Below are 16,457 nucleotides of genomic sequence, written 5' to 3'. Positions count from 1 at the left end.
TGATACTGCCACCACTCAGCTCCTCCCCATCGAGGACGTGCCCACTTGAGCTCACTCTCGAATTCATACATTACTGCTCAAAAGCTGCGTACCGTTGGAACACGCGGCGTTAGTCAAGTTTGAATCGCATCGACCTACAGCTGCCAGTTCAGGTCGTTTACTCTCCGTCCCTCCCCCTCAGTGTTTATGATTTGTGAGGTTCGAGCTCCAGTCTTTGAGTCAGTCTTCAAGAATTCAAGGATGCAGCCAAGTGGTGGGCACCAGCAGCCCGAATTTAACTACGAGTACAGCAACCAGTACAGCCAGCAAACCGGTGGGGGCGACCGCCTGCCGGCCCCGAGTATGCGGCCGACGCTCGAGGCCCCTGCCAACTACCAGCAGTCGCAGCTACCACAGCAGTTCACACCGCAGCAAACGTATTACCAGCCTAACCGTACGCCCGTCGCCATCTCCCAGTTCCCCTATGCCGAATCTCCGATGGAACACAAGCCCATCGCGGCTTACCAACAGCCTACGGACTACCGCATTCAAACCGCGTCTGAGGTCCGTACAGGGCCCCCCATGCCAATGGAACGCATGTGCGATGTATGTCAGTACCCAGACCCTGTTCTCGTAGCTCCGAATTGTAATCACACCTTTCATTCGCGCTGCGTTCACGTGTGGCCGATGGACGCTTGTCCGGCCTGCGCGGCTCCTCTAGATCAGGTGGCGATCTTACCGTCCATTAACATGATGATGCCACTCGAACCACGCAGTGGTAAGTGGACTCGTCCCGAGGAGAAGTTCATTGATGGCATTCTCCGTGAGTTCGACCGACAGGCGTTGCCGCTGGCACACGGTACACCCATTCGACTGGTGCTAGCCAAAATGCTTAACTGTTCGACTATGCGATTGTCCAAGAAGTTCCAGAAGAATGCGCTGGGTAAACGAACATTTAGGGTGACAAAGCCCGGTAAGGGCGATAAGGCGCTGCAATTCGACCCAATGGACCACGCGCGGAGACAGCGCGAGCTTTCCAACTTGGAGCAGATCTTCCGACAGGAGCTGGTGGACCAATTCCGACGTGAGAACAACACGGATGATGGCGCTTTAGTCGAGACACAGAATTTGCGTCTCGCGGTTCAGCAGTTTTGGGTGAGCAACTTTTTGAAATTCGCGGTGCTAGTCGGCCAGCCCGTTATGGGGCTGGATATGTCCGATGCCAAGAAACGCAAACGCGCGATGCAACTACTCCGTAATGGACAATTCGATGAGCTATTGGCATGGAACCACCATCCGTCTCCAGCGAACACGGCCAGTATTACGCCAATGCCGTCAATTTTGGGATCGACGCCAGCTGACAACAACGTCGTCTCGGTGTCGTGGAGCTCCACCACCACGCCTTTGTATTCTTCCTCTATGCTGGGCCAAAACCAGCAGGAGACTGGACCGTCTATTCCAGCACTTCTACAGCACCCCGAGCAGCAGCCGCTGCGTCCCGTGAAGAAGATGCGCACGCCGGAGGCGAACGCGGAAGTGAACCGCTTTGGCCTCCAACCTCCGCCGATGGACCATTCTCAGTACCCACAATTCGGCCGCCTCTCGCCGCCGGCGTCATCAAGCTCCGCTTTTGATTACAGCCAGCAGCAACAACAGTACTCGTCTGAGCCGTATCTGCGTCCATCGAATTTTTCCGTCAAGTCGGACAAATCAGGAATGGGATATGCCAACGTGCTGCAACATCAGCAACAGCAGCAACTGCAAATGATCCCAGGCCTCGCAGCCCATGAAGGCGCCGGTCAGGAGCAAAGGGGTGGATTTACGCCAGCAGCCTTTCCACGAGCCAGTGAGCCTTATCACGCCAGTGCCTCGAGCCAGGCAGCGCCGTGGGACGATCTCTTGGAGAATATGTCTTCCGAGGCAAAAGCTGCATCAACTAGCCAGGCCCAGAGCGGCGGTACCAACGTGCAGTCCTGGCCCAACATGCACATGATGTGAAGAAGATTTCCGTCCCTGTCCAAAAGCTGTCCGAGAGACGTTTTCCGTGTTAGTGAACGGCGCGAAAGAAAGCGCCGCTAGTTGTGCAAAAAGTTTCGTGTTTTGTAGCGTGATGAAACCAAATTTGCGGTCATTAAATAAAATGGAAATGCAATCGTATTGCTTTCCGTTCGTCATCCAGATGCAACTTTTTTATAAGAAATTAAAATTTGGAGGCGATTCATGAGCTGACTCACCAAAAAAGGCAACAGCAGCAGCAGTTGTACCAATATTCGGGTACGCATCATTTTCACCTCACAAAATCAGCAACTTTTTGACGCCATGCTTCGCTGCGGAGTTGCGCCGCTACTGCGTGGGCGCTCGACGCGCTCCATGTCGTTGCTGAGCTCAATCTTCGGCATCGGCGAGTTCGAGGGCGCGCGCAACACGTCGCTGAACCGCAGCACGAGCAAGCAGCAGGCGTACGACCTGGCACTGCTAGACGTACGTACTTCCGTTTTGGTTATGTCATGGGATTTCTATAGTGTTTCTAACTAAGAGGCAGTATGTGAGCATGAACTCGCACCCCAAGTTCATGCTGCAGCAGATACTGGAAGATGACGCCCCGTTTCTCATGGGCCACGTGCTGGTAGGCACCAGCCAGTGCCTCGCTTCGCTCATGCACCAAGACGCGCTGGATGCAACGACCAGACTCCACGTTGCAACGAAAATTGTCCAACAAGGTGGCAATAAAAACGCTATAAATGCTTTTAGAAATGCTGCAATAGGACTGAAAGTGAGTGGAAATCTGCAGGAGAAACAACGGTGAGCGAGAAGATGCACGTGCAGGCGCTGGACGCGATGGTTCACGGTCGTCATCATGAGGCTGCTGCTGTGTACGAGACAATCTTGCTGCACGACCACAGAGACCTATTGGCGTTGCGCTGCTGCTATGATATTTACCTTTTCCTTGGGTAAGTCGGAGGTGATAGAGTATTAGAGTGGAACTTGGTGATTATTTAGTAACGTTGTGCTTTTAAGTGACTATAAAAACATGCTAGCAACAGTGACACGTAGACTGCCGTCTTGGTCGCCGAACGACAATGGGTACAGCCTTCTGCTAGGCATGCAGGCGTACGGAATGCAGGCTGCGGGGCGGCTGGATGCCGCGGAGGCCCTGGCGGAGAAGACGCTGTCCATGAATGGAAACGATCGTTGGGCCTGTAAGTGATGACTGTCAATACTGCTGGAGGTGTGCTAATAGTACTTGGTTGTCGCTGTGTTTGGTCGTAGTACACACCATGCTGCACGTGCTGGAAGCACGAGGCAACGCTAACCACGGAGCAAGCTACGCAAACCAACACAAGGAAGGCTTTGACAACGGTGGGCCACTGGAACGGCATCTGTATTTCCAGTGGGCGCTCTACATGCTGGATCTGGGACATTATGATCGCATCGACAAGATGCTAGAGGTCAATATTTTTCCCTACCACCCTGATGGTGCTCCTCACGCAGTATCCACGCTTTGCGACGCCACTCAGCTCTACTGGAGATTGCGCTTTGCAGGCCAAGATACGACAGAATTAGGCAACCAGCTTCTTCAAAACTGGTCTGCTGTGCTGTCACCTTCAGACTTGGAGACAAACGAAGTGTCGACAGCACGTCTGCACCCTCTTGCGAGGGTACTTCGATACGTAAGCATTCGATAGTGTGTATCATGCCAGTATTGCATCTAACGCATTTTTTTCTGCATGAGCAGAGTATTTTGGCATGCGTTCCGTCCGGCGCTACACCTTCAATAGAGATGCTGACTGCGGAGACTGCCGTTGACACTAACCGTCTAGAGACTCAACTGGGTGTGACTCCGCTCCAGTTCAGCTATCCTCCTACTCCAGGTAAATGTTGAATCGGAAGCACTGACAATTTTACAACGGGAACTCACAATTTCTATCAACATGTTCAAGGTGAGCTGGAAGAAGTATACAAGAGTGTTTGCCGAGGCTTTCAAGCGTATGCAGAGGTTCGTAACTGAATGGTGTTAAAGAAAATGAGAGTTCGTTTCTAACTCTTTGTTGTTATTTAGACGCGGTTTAAAGACGCAACTGAAGCTCTGTTGCCGGTGCGCGGAAAGCTTGGACTTCTTGGTGGGACAGATGTAGACCAAGACGTGGTAGAACAACTCCTCATCGAGTGGTACGACTACCTCTGTCTCACCTCCCAGAATAACTTAATAAGTTCTGTGTGTTATCGTGACAGTGCAAGCAAGTGCGATGACCTGAGGCTTGCCAAGCTTCTCCTCAACGAACGGTACAGGATCCGAAAAAAAAAGTAACTCGCTCTCGTGCTGGTATGTAAACTAACGTTTTTTGTGTACGTTTCTCTTGTGCAGACTGAGTGCAAGACCGCAGAGTGCACAATGCTGGAGCACCTTTTCACGCGTGTCGGCAGCGTCGGGAGATTCGTCTGCTGTGCGTGACGCACAGGGCATGAGCTACGTGCTGGGACTTGGTCAAGGTGGCAATCAGACGTACTAGATGGTGACCTATTGTGTCCGTTTTCCAAGTTTTGGCATTTTGGACAAGAAATGTCTTCTACAATCGGTCGAGTCGACCATAGACTGCATGTGTAGACAGGTGTTCGTGCAAATGTAGCCATATATTGGGTCTTTGTGCTGTACCAATTGATTGGTACATATGCGTTTCTAACTTTGAGATAACCGCGGGAAAAGTATGGCGTCTAAGCGAGTTTTGCGCGCCTGCAAGTTGCAGGGCCTTTCGCTCCATGCAGATGCGCTAAGGCGCCTCACTGAAGAGCTCAACAAGTGCGTATGCGTCTTGCAATATTGCTCGTCTAATTTATGCCACCAGTCGTCCAGTAGCGGCTTCAGACGATTCCCTCGATGATCTCTCGTTCCTCACTCACACAGTTTTCGCATTTGCGCTCAGTGAGGCATCATTACAGCTCGAAGATGTCATTTACGCCATCAAGAATAACATCGACCGCAGCAAAAGTGCGTACACACTTCAGAACATTTTCAAACACGCTTAAACTGACTGAAATCTACTACTTTTGCGTACTGCTCAGTGACGTCGTCTGTGGTGACGCTTGAGGCTCTGGAGAGCGCTTTGGACACTCTATTGGCCGTATCTGCTGAGAATGACTACGAGCAGATCCAAGTGTTTGGTGCCTTCGACACACCGCGACTACACTTCAACATGCACAACAACTCGTACGACCTGAGAGCAGATACCCACCGCCGTCTCCACGCTGGACCAGAGGCGAGAATCCAGCTCCTGAGGAACAGATTCATGTCGGTGGATCTCCGTGTCAAGCGGAATCGACTGTTTGCACCGCTATCAGCTGCAGTGGCAAACACCATCGAGTACATGGAGGTAGGGGGCTGAAATTACTGGTCTGGATACAAAATTTCTATGTTGATTCGAGTATTGTGTTGTGTAGCTATCGCGGATCGAATCACTACTGGGTGTGAGTGGAGTACGACGCGTCATTGGCATGTTGGGGCAGGATGAACGCAAGAGATTTTACTTGGAAGACTTCACGTCGCGGATCATTATCGACCTGACCAATGCAGCATACACGGACGGTCTCTTTACGATCAATTGTGTTGTATTAGTGGAAGGTGAAGTCATTGATGACGTGCTTCATGTTCAGGTACGGATTTTAAGACGAGAATTGGCCTTGACTTTGTAATTAATGATGTTGATGGCGTCTAGTCGATGGGGTTCCCTCCTCCAGAGACCAAAGAAGCGTCTTTGGAAGTCTTGGGAGGCATTGACCCGCTGGGTGTGGAGGTGTCAGCGCAGCAACGGGAACAGATCCGAGAACTGGAAGCCAGCGACCATCACGCCGCGTTCATTGTGTTGTCGGACGTTCATCTGGACGATCCTCTAGTCATGAGCAAGCTGGATGAGCTTTTCCAAGGTCTAGAGAGTGTGCAGCCCACGCTTTTCATCCTCATGGGTGACTTCATGTCCACGTCGATTGGGGGAGGTGCAGGATCCAACTCGTTGCAAGATTTGCGTGAGTACTTGGAGGAGCTCGGGAGTCTCATTCTGAAGTACCCTGGCATCGCTGAAAACTCACGCTTCATCCTGGTACCGGGACCGAACGACCCGGGATCGTCGCGTGCATTCCCGCGCCACCCTGTAAGAACGATAGAAACTGATTGAGTATGTTGTCGAAAAGCTAATACTGTATGCTTATTGTGACTAGCTACCTGATCTGTGCACTCGCGAACTCATCCGCAAGGTTCCGAACGTCACTTGCAGCACCAATCCATGCCGGATCCGCTACTACACGCAGGACATTGTGATCTTCCGCGATGATCTCCAACAAAAGATGCAACGACATGCTATCCTGCCACCGACGCCAAGTGAACAAGGAGAAGCGATGGACGAAGATGGTGAAACGGTCCACTCTGTCTCTCAAACGGATATCTCCAAGCATGTACGGTGCAGTGCTGTTCATTATAAGGTCGTTGAGATTTTGGTGCTGACTTTATTTTTTTTTCAGCTGGCCAAGACTGTAATCGACCAAGCGCATTTGTGTCCGCTGCCACTGATGGCGAACCCGATCAATTGGGACTTTGATTCGTCGCTTCAGCTCTTCCCCGCTCCAGATGTGCTCATCTTGGGCGACTCGACCGAGCAATACCAGCTTGGATACTCGTCCATTGGTGTCTTCCATCCTGGGCCATTCCATGCTGACTACTCGTTCGTGTTCTACCGTCCAAGCACCAACACGACCGAGTTTAGTCGCGTCGAATAAGTTCGTCAGGAATAAGATACTTCTTTCAGGGCACGAAGTATGCAGATAGTTTTCCTGAAGGTCTTGGGCTACTTTTTAGAGGACTTTAGAGGATACTTGCTAGGTATTATAGTCAGAATTACGTGATATTTTAACCTCCTCTGTGACATTTTTCTTCACAAATTTGAAGAGCAGCTTGCGTTTACCCACGTTTTAGTCCATTTTTAGAATTAGGGCTAGGTAATTACTTTTACTTTTATTAAATACTATCGATGTCACAGCGGTATTGAGACCTCGATCAATACGCAGGATGAGGCGCCGCCACCACCGGCAGTTCGGCCTGCCGAACGCTAACCAGATCCTGCTGTGCATGGCTGTCTGCACGTTTCTCTTCTTTGCGCTACTGCGGCGTCATTGGCTGGAGTTTAGCGGAGACCCGGAGGTTCATGCGTCGCTAAAGCGGGTCTACGTTGTGGGTGGAGGGTCTACAGACTCCAAGTCGTGGGATAAGTTCTGCTCTGACGACTCGTTCGAGATGAACGTGTAAGGACCTAGTTTGTATTGTTATTGGTACTTGTCGAGTTTTGGATGGCGCTCTGAATTTTTCGTGAATACTTCGTGACATTTGGTAGCCCCGGGACGAATCTGACCACGACAGTCGTGGACATGCAGGATGGAGCGGTGCTTTGTCATCGTCATAGTGGGGAGCTGATACCTACGCTGATGATTTGGATATTATCGGTGGCACTCGGTTGCGCTCTGCTGGGTACACTGTTCGCGGTGTACCTGCAACTGGGTAATCCGACGAGAGAGAGGATCTTCTGGATCGGGATGATGCCTGGCATTTTGCTGTTCGTCGCTGGTACGGTGTATTGCAACTGACGTTGCATGTATCAGTCTTCTAGCAGGTTAAGTCATGGTTATGTAATGCAGGGGTCCTGTGCTCTGCCTCGTTGCTTTTGTGGCAAAGGTATTACCTTCGCTTCGACAATGGAGACTGCTTTACTATCACGGTAGCTGCTACTGTTATTGCGTTGGCGGTGGCGATCTCAATGGTTATTCGATGGCGTTGGGTACGTCCGTCAACGATACCGCTTTTTTTTTGTTGCTGTTTTTAATCATTATGCAACCATATTGCAGCCGGGAATCTGCGCTGTGCTGAATGAGCAACAAGCTTTAGGCTCGCGTTCTTACGGTGATCATTTACCACGTCGTCGTGGTCGTCGACAGGGCCCTACTGCCACCGCCGCTACTATAACCACTACACCGGCACATGATCTCGAGGCTGCGGCAGTTCCACTGAATCGTTGAGATGTTAGACAAAATATTTATGAGATCAAATGGACGTACAATTATCCCGTGACTTGCTTCCTTAAAAGCCATCGGGTAATAGTCTAAGCTCAGCAGAGCTGCGCAAGTTCATCTTAGTCGCTTTCATCACCGCTGTCGGCCTTCAGCTTGCTCAACACACGACGAGTGTACTCGCCAATGATCTTGGCGTCGGCAGACCCACTGCGTAGATACTCCGCCTGCGTCTCAGGACGCGAGTGCACCTCGAGCAGGTACAGCAGTGTCCGTTCAGCAGGCAGCTTCACCGCCATGTTGTTGCTCTTAATAAGCTGGAAGACAGCGGGCACAAGCGCTGTCAAATGCTGACGCGTCTGCTCTGGTGAGCGCTTCCCAGCCAGCTTCACGACGCGCAAAGCACCACGAATCACGTCCTTGTTCTTGTGCGCCACACCCTCCACCAACACCGGCACCAAAGCGGTAACATTGTCCACGTGCTCCTGGCGCTTCACCACCGCACCAATAGCAGTAAGTGCATGGTTACGCACCGCAGTCTGTTCGTCCTGTGCCAGCGCAACTAGCATTGTTGTCAATGGAGCTGTGACGTCTGCACTCAGCAAAGCCGAATGTTTGTGCAGCACCAAAGCAGTAAACAGAGCAGCACTCTGGCGACGCTGCCACGGCTGAGCCTGTAGGTCATCTGCAGACATATTAGCCAAACTGTAGTCGAGCAGCTGCTTCTGGGCTGTCTCCAAGTCGCCATTGTTCGCAGTCGACGCCACACAGCAAGCCAGACACTTGCTAGCACCGTCACGAAGAGCATCTTCACTTGACTCAAGCATCTCCTCGAGCGCACTCTCCAAAGTACTGCGACCTGCAGCCGACAACTTGTCACCCACACGGTCCACCACAGACGCAACAGCCTCGAGGTTGGCCTCACGCACACCGCCACTCGTGGTGCGCAAGCGTTCCGTAAGCTCTGCAAGAAGAGGCTCCACACGGGGACTCAACGTAACAAGCAGACTCAATGCCGATGCACCATGAGCACGCACGTCCAAGGCAGTGTCGTTCAAAGCCTTGACGAATGTAGTCTGCAGCTGAGGCAAGAAGGGCTTGAGTGCCACTCCACCCTTCGTCAGGATGATCTCCAGAGTCTGCAGGATAGCAGCCTTCACGTGACCCGGGAAACGGTCACCAGCAATACGAATGAGCGGACCTGTGAGCTTGATCAAGTACGGACGGAGAGCAGGCGCGCTACTCAACTCCACAAGCTCTCCCAGACCAGCAGCCGCACTCTGACGTAGCTCTAGAGATCCATTCATCAGAGCCCACTGGTAGCTAGGCAAGAACGGCTCAAGGCCCTTCGGAATGCAGAGACCCGGCAGCAAGTACTCGCCGTCGCCCACTCCACCCTTGCGATGACGCGCATCGCTGACCATCGAGTTGATAGACTGGCGGATGAAGTCCAAGTGCTGCGCAAACTGCTCCGGTTTGATCGTCACATTCATACCCTTGAGCGCCGCAGAAGCTGCACGAACCACCGCGTCGGTCTGGTCGTTCAAGTGCAACACAATCTGCTTAAGGAACAGCGGCGCCTGGTCGTCGTACGGCACAGTCGCGTGCGAGCAGAACTCGGCTACAAGTTCGAACGCCAAAGCACGGTCGAGTGCGTTCTCGCTTTCGCAGTATTTGCAAATCTCGATGGCTAGCCAATGGACGCCTGGTGCTTCCACTCCAAGCACCACATCACGCAACGAACGCTTGATTTCCTCTGCAAGTTCAGCATCCGAGTCGCCCTCCTTCAGCTCAACATACTGCGAGAAGAAGGTAGCGAAGATCTTTTCCACTTGAAAGTGGATAACGGCACCCGTAGCCTGAGCCACACGAGACACCGCACGTGCTGCCGATGCCGTCACGGGCGTAACCAATAGACGTGGAATCAGATATGGAAGCACTTCGCGCGACTTGACACGCAGAATCTCTTGCAGTCCAAGCAGAGCTCGCACCTGCTCCTCTGCGGAAGGGGAAGAGCGAATACGCTCTAACACCATCGGGACAGTCTCATCGATAGCACGGTAGCCGATGCCCTTGTGCAGCACGTTGAATGCATGAGCAGCAGAGGCACGAACCTCTGCAAGTTCATCGCAGACACCGTCCAAAACGGCATCAACGAGCGTATCCACGTAATCCTCGATCTGTTTCTTCGTGCAGCAATCGATCACTTCAGCCAGACCGATACAAGCACCCTGTCGACGACCAGTAGGAAGGGATGGCGACAAACCAGCACGCAGAATAGGCACCACTTCGGGCAGCACATGCTCGCCCAACTTTCGCACAATTTCACCAAGCGTACGGCCAGCCATGGTCTGCTTCTCCATGTTGTCTCCCGAAAGCGCAGACACAATGGCGTTCATCAGAGCCTCCAGGATCTGGCGCAGCGTCTTGGGTGTGTTGGCGACCACACTCTTCCAGACCTGCAAAGCGCTCTGGCGCACCACAGCAGACGTGTCCGAACGGATCATGTACAGCGACGCCAAGATCGCATTGCGACGCTGAATACCAAGCAGCTTGATGATGGCACGGTCGCCTGCAGCGCTGCCCGAAGTCTCGTCGTCGTCATCGTCGTTGTCTTCGCTGACGACAGCAACTGCACGGGTGCCGCTGATGCGGTACATCAGATCACCCAGCAGCATGACCGAACTCTGACGGATACGCCAGCTATCATCAAATAGACCAGCCTCCAGACTCGGCAACAAGTCGCGGGTATGCGATAGAGCGTGTGCGTTCACCACGACGTGACCAGAGTGCATGGCAACATCACGCACCGACTCGGCTTCGTCGCTGAGTCCTGCCACCACGATAGGCAGTGCTTCGCGAAGGAACATAGAGAACTGCTTACCAAGAGCAGGCGGCAGGAATGCCATAACCCAAAGCACACCTTCACGCACAGAGTACTTCGGGTGACGAGCAAGCGGCAGGATGTCGTCACGCATGACGCGCTCCACACGCTCAACACCCAGGGCAACCACGACTTCACACAGACCTTGTGCAGCACCCGAGCGTTCGACGGGGCCAACTTCGTCGTCCTTCATGGCCTCGAGGAGCCACGTCAGCATATCAGTGAAGTGACGCTCACCAAGACCCTTGACCAGCTTACCCAGAGCCTTGGCGGCCACCGCACGCACCTCTGGAATGGGGTCCACAAGCTGAGTCTTCAGGCTGGGCAGGACTGTCTCCATGTAAGGCACCAGGTCCTTCGCATCGTTGATCATGCTACACATACTGCCCACAATAAGAGCAGCCTTCTTCTTGGCGTCACCAGCACGGTCCTTCAGGCCACGGGTGATGATTGGCATCACTAGAGCAAGCGACGGCGCGTCAATCGAGTGCTGGAACGACGTCGACTGCAGCTGCTGCAGAGCTTCGGCCGTGTATCGGTTAGGGTCCTCAAGAGCATCCAACAACACCTTCGAGATGGTAGCAATCTCAGGATTGCGCACCACAGAACCTACATCACGCAGGGCGCTCTTACCAGCTTCGCGGACCTTTGGGTGCGAGTCAGTCAGAGCTGCCATCAGCTTGGGGACCACCTGAGGCAGACAGGAGCCTAGCTGTCGCGGAGCACAGTACGCCATCGAGCCCAGGATCTGAATACCAGACTGCTTCGTACGCCAAGCACTTTCTTCCAGTGCTCCCAGCAGCGACGGCAACACTAACTTCACACCGTGCGCCGACAAGTTCGCCATGATACCCTTAGCAGTGTGACTGGCAGCCTCACGCACTTGCGGACTAGCGTCGGCCGAGCACTTGAGCATAACAGGCAAGATCACAATGATGTACGGCTCGAACAATAGCCCAAGACGCTGACTCAAGCACTCAAACACAAGCATAGCACCTTGACGAGCATTGGCGCCACCAGTCTTCATCGATTCTTCAAGACGCGGGATGATGCTGTGGATTTTGAGAGCAGAGATACCAAGTCCCTTGACCACAGCCGAAACACCGTAGGCAGCCCCCATACGTTCACCGAAAGTTTCGCCTTCAGTCGCGCGCTTCAGCAGATCATCCAAGATGCTCGTGCTGCGGTCCTTGACAGTTCTCATAAGCGGTGACAAACACATAGCCACCGAACGCTGTACGGACTCAGACGGAATCTCAAGGGCTTCAATCAGCGAGTCCACAATGGAGGACACCTTAGGATCCGTCGGAGCCATGTGCTTGGCCAAGGAGCCCAAGCAGACCACGACACCTTCACGCTGGTGATCGTAGATGGATAGCGCTTGCTTGCTCTGCTGGAGCATATCCTCTTCCTGAGCAGCAAGGTGGGTTCCAATCTTCGCCTTCTTTCCGCCGCTGCTCTTAGCTGTAGCAGCCGCAGGCGGAGCCGTGGTCTCGAGGAAGCGTTCGAACATCTCCAGCAGCGGCGCCGTATTCGCGCCGCCACCCAACGAAGCCACAGCCTGCACACCAGTTTTACGCATTTGCGCGCGCACCTTCGAGTTCGGATCTCCCAGACCGTGCTCCATAACAAACGTCAGCAGCGCCATAGTGTTTTCACTAGACATGGCCTCAGGTCCAGCAACTTCCGCAGCCTTCTCTAAGCACACAGCGACACCAAGACGAGGACACATGGTGCGAACATCTTCGTCCAGTTCTGCAGTTTGCGCACCAGGACGACGAACTGTAGGAATGCCGAACTCGTCCTTGCGCTCCATCTGCTTCGGTTGACTGTTCAAGAACTGGGTCTTGAGGTTATTCAGCAATGGCGTGACCGATTTGGGGAACTGACGCATGCCATCAGCAAGAGCAAGAGATGCGCTTTCACGCACACTAGTGTGTGTGTGGTTCAGCAGGACGAGCAGCGGGCCAGCGTACAGTGCCGAGACGGTAGCGCCAGTGGCATCCCAGATCTGGTTAGCAAGAGTACGGTTCTCCTCCTCTGAGTCAAAGCGGCAGCAGTACAGTCGACTAATCAAGAGGGAGCTCGGCTTAGCACTACGGAACTCCTCGCCGCCTTCCTCGCTCTCAACAACGTTGAGAAGAGCAGTCAGCACTTCACCACGAGCACTCGCCTCCTCAGAGAGAAGACCATCATCACCAAGCAAAGGGGCCCATTCAGTCGCAGTCAACTCCGGTCCCAAGCACAGAGAAGTTAGCAGCTTACCCGGGGCCAAATCCGGGTTGGTAATAGGCAGCGCGTTGCCCGTTGCCTGCTGGGACAACAACAGCAGAGTTAGCTGCAGCATATCACGACGCAGCAGACGCTGAGCTGCAACATCGCCAACTTCTTCCTCCTCTTCGTCCGGAATCATACGTGCGTGAACAGCAAACAGAGGTAGCGCCCAACGACGCAGGTCTGGCGCAAAGCGAAGCAAGTCACGCAACACAGGGAAGAGCAGATGCAGCGTCGGTGGTGGGATCAAGTTGCAGGGAGCATCAGCGTCAAAGTCCGTCTCGGTCTCGAACTGGAAGCCGAATACATACTCCATAAACTCTGCGAGAAGACGCAAGAACAGTCCCTCTACTTCCGCAATGTGGGCAGCCTTAGCCTTGTCAGACGTGAGTTGGCCCAGCTCCAATGCGACACGCAGGGCACTAGCCACGTCTTGGTAGTTCAAGCGAAGCGACTTCGGGTTGATGGCCTTAGTTAAGGCCATCAGAGCACTGGAAGCTTCAGATTCGAACAGGGGACACGTGAAAAGCACACGTACAGAGCGAAGGAGGTACGGTAGAGTAGGGTGCACTTCATCGGGACGAGCGACAGCCAGCATGTTGACGGCTTCAAGCACAGTAGACACTACGCGGTGCGTCTCTCGGACTTTTTGGCGCAGTTGTTGTTGCTGCTCCAGCTGAGCCTTCTGCTCCGACGTGTACACCTTCTTTTGAGCTCCCTGCTCCGCACGTTTCTTGCGCTCGAGTTCTTCACGCAGTTCCTGTTCCCACTGTTCATCCTCGTTGCCGCGACGACCACCACGCTTACTGCGGGTAGTGGCTTCTTCCTCCTCTCCTTCCTTATTAGGCTCGTACAGCTCGTCAAACGGCGTCTGGCAGACAGCAACATCCTCCTCGCTGAGAGCATCAATCTTTTCATCGTCCAGACGTTTAGCCAGCAGGTCCTCAATAATGTCATGCAAAGCAAGATCCTCGCCCTCTCCGTTGCCAGCGAAATCGAGCAGAGTTGCCAGTGAGCGCTGAGCGGCTAAGCGCTGCAGAAGACTCATAGAGTATAGCTTGCCTGTGGAAGCATTGGCCAATAGTTCAACGACTGCTGTCTTCACTTCCTCGTGCTCCTCGATGAAATTGTCCACAAGACTGGCGTCGCTGGGAGGCTCGTCCTCGTCGTCTTCAGTATCGGCAGAAGCAGCATTGGCAGATAAGAAACGCCGACGGATGGACTGCCACTCACATGAAAACGCCTCTGCCTTCCTGCCTGCAACCAGGAATGGGTGGTGTGCAAGGAAAAGAACAAAAGGGAATACCTGTACCTTCGTGTCGTCAGCTTTACTGATAGCAGTCGGAACAAGAACGCGCAGAGCACGACGAAGTCCACTTGCAGGTGGAACACTGGTCTCCTCTTGAGCGGAGAGGGCGTCAATCTTCTTCTCGAACGCAGCTACCAGGCCAGCGCAGTGCTCCAGAGATGACAGATACATCGTCTCCACAGCATGCTCCGCACTCTGGCGCACCGTTAGACTTGACGAACACAGCAGCTCCACCAAAAGAGAATACGCCTCACTGGCATCTGATTGCTGCGATGCTAAGACCCACACGAGAGCACGGGAAAGTGCAGCCAAAGCCGAAACCTCTGGAGACTCTGGTGCAGTAGCCTGGCGTGGTGTGCTCGCTTCACTGCTCAACAGCGCGCGAACGCTGTTTCCCACGAAGGATGTAGAGCTCAGCAGCAGATCAGCTACTCCTTCTTGAGCCATACGAGCGTCCAACTCGCTGCTAGCAGACGCAATCGCACCAGCCACGGCAACAGCCAGCACACCATCGAGACGCGCAACATTCGGCTTCTTGTTCGAGTCCTTGATCACAGCTACAACTTCGTCAGCAAATGGTGCGACGGCAGTGGCTCTAGAACGGCAAAGCACTGCCAATGTGCGGAGGTATCCAGCGACAACAGGCTCAGGCTTGTTCTTGAGCCCTGTTTTCAATGAAGTCACCGTAGCAGCCTCGAATTCGTCCGTACCAGCAAGCGCAAGCCACTTGCCAAGCGTTAAAAGTCCAAGATGACGCGTTGGTTCATGAGCCTCCTTGCCCACGGCCTTGAGTAGAGAGGCAATAGCAATGGACGCAATTTCCTGCACCTCCGAAGCAGCCAACTGCACTGTAGCGACTTCAGCTGCGTCCTTCAATACAGCGAAAGCAACTTCACGCTGGTAGAACTGGGCGAGGATACCGTGCTTACCGTCCAGCAAGGCGCTCATCACAGTCACGAACTCCTTCATGTACTCGCTTTGTCGGAGCGAGTAAGCTAGTGCTCCACCTAGTGCAACTGCAAGAGCGCGCACATCATCCTTGGGCGCTCGTAGCTTGGAGACCAGCACGGATTGAAAGACGTCAGTCAAGTAGCGTCCAAAGTCCAGCGGTGCGGCGTGAACGAACGCTCCCACAGCTTCAATCACCGTGTCGGGGGCCTTCTTGAGCATCTTAGCCATAGATGGCATGATAATCTCCTCGAATTGCTTGTAACTCAAGTTCTTAAACCTCGCATCGCTCTTTTCCAGCGGTGCAAACGTACGTTTCTTGCTCTCGAAAGCCCAGAACACGTACTTGTTCCACAGCAACGTCTGGGCCTCCTTGTTCAGTAGATCACTCAAACTTAGTACAAGCCACAGCTGGTAGTGCTGCTCCTCGGGTTCAGCGGCGGAAATCATGTCCACATAGCTCTGCAACAGCGTCTGACCATGCTTACTAAGCAGCTTGAGCAGCGCCTTGCGTGCCTGCTTCTGGCTGCGCTCTTTGTCTCCAATAGTGGACTCCAATAGGCGACTTTGTGCTGATAGCAGCTCGTTGAGCCAAGCGGCGTCCGCTTTAGTATCAGCAGACAACGCCGCGTCGAGCACGACACACGATAGCCGCAGCGCAATCACGCGTGCACTAGCGAAGGAAGCTACCAGCGCCGACGTCTTAGCACGCAGTACGTGACTGAAAATTTCCGGGAAGGTCGGCAGCTCCTTGCAAGCCTCAGACAGCAGCGCGCGCAAATGTCGCTCGGAGCTGCGGTACTGACAGCGGTAAGTCTCGGCTAGAACTTGGCTCGCCAAGCGCTTGAGTGGCAGCTCACCGGCCTTGCATTTGGTGACAACTTCGTGCTGGTAAGACTGGATGAAGACCAGGTGCGAAGGACGCAGCACGGCCGTGTCCAGCAGTGACCGCAACACGTCCTCTTGCTCCGCCATGATGTCGTTGGGGGAGGCAATGCGGGCACCAGTGCTTTGTAT

General features: G+C 53.6%; 4 protein-coding genes across 4 annotated transcripts; 3 read left to right on the top strand and 1 right to left on the bottom strand.

The window, feature by feature from the left end:
• Positions 1-186: 186 nt before the first annotated feature.
• PITG_05370 (uncharacterized protein) lies at positions 187-2,058 on the top strand (the record flags this gene model as incomplete). The annotated part of the gene is made up of 3 exons (XM_002998979.1): positions 187-1,313; positions 1,368-1,973; positions 2,031-2,058. 3 exons carry the CDS (start codon positions 187-189, stop codon positions 2,056-2,058), a joined length of 1,761 nt encoding a protein of 586 aa, XP_002999025.1.
• Positions 2,059-2,298: 240 nt separating this feature from the next.
• Positions 2,299-6,885, top strand: PITG_05369 (DNA polymerase epsilon subunit, putative; the record flags this gene model as incomplete). Its single annotated transcript, XM_002998978.1, has 13 exons — positions 2,299-2,460; positions 2,522-2,699; positions 2,771-2,930; positions 3,034-3,179; positions 3,250-3,638; positions 4,040-4,263; positions 4,346-4,470; positions 4,844-4,966; positions 5,041-5,348; positions 5,416-5,628; positions 5,691-6,122; positions 6,190-6,423; positions 6,490-6,885. The coding sequence occupies 13 exons, from the start codon at positions 2,299-2,301 to the stop codon at positions 6,742-6,744; spliced, it is 2,949 nt and encodes a 982-aa protein (XP_002999024.1).
• A 126-nt stretch (positions 6,886-7,011) lies between these two features.
• Positions 7,012-8,034, top strand: PITG_05368 (uncharacterized protein; the record flags this gene model as incomplete). Its single annotated transcript, XM_002998977.1, has 4 exons — positions 7,012-7,266; positions 7,356-7,585; positions 7,657-7,796; positions 7,864-8,034. The coding sequence occupies 4 exons, from the start codon at positions 7,034-7,036 to the stop codon at positions 8,032-8,034; spliced, it is 774 nt and encodes a 257-aa protein (XP_002999023.1).
• Positions 8,035-8,147: 113 nt separating this feature from the next.
• PITG_05367 (translational activator GCN1, putative) lies at positions 8,148-16,415 on the bottom strand (the record flags this gene model as incomplete). Its single annotated transcript, XM_002998976.1, has 2 exons — positions 8,148-9,779; positions 9,822-16,415. The coding sequence occupies 2 exons, from the start codon at positions 16,413-16,415 to the stop codon at positions 8,148-8,150; spliced, it is 8,226 nt and encodes a 2,741-aa protein (XP_002999022.1).
• Between the last annotated feature and the right edge of the window lie 42 nt (positions 16,416-16,457).

Source organism: Phytophthora infestans, genomic scaffold, assembly GCF_000142945.1.
Source record: "Phytophthora infestans T30-4 supercont1.7 genomic scaffold, whole genome shotgun sequence".
NCBI classification, from domain to species: Eukaryota; Oomycota; class Peronosporomycetes; order Peronosporales; family Peronosporaceae; genus Phytophthora; species Phytophthora infestans.
The sequence above is the reverse complement of the archived record's forward strand: the minus strand, read 5'-3'. Positions and strand labels throughout refer to the sequence as shown.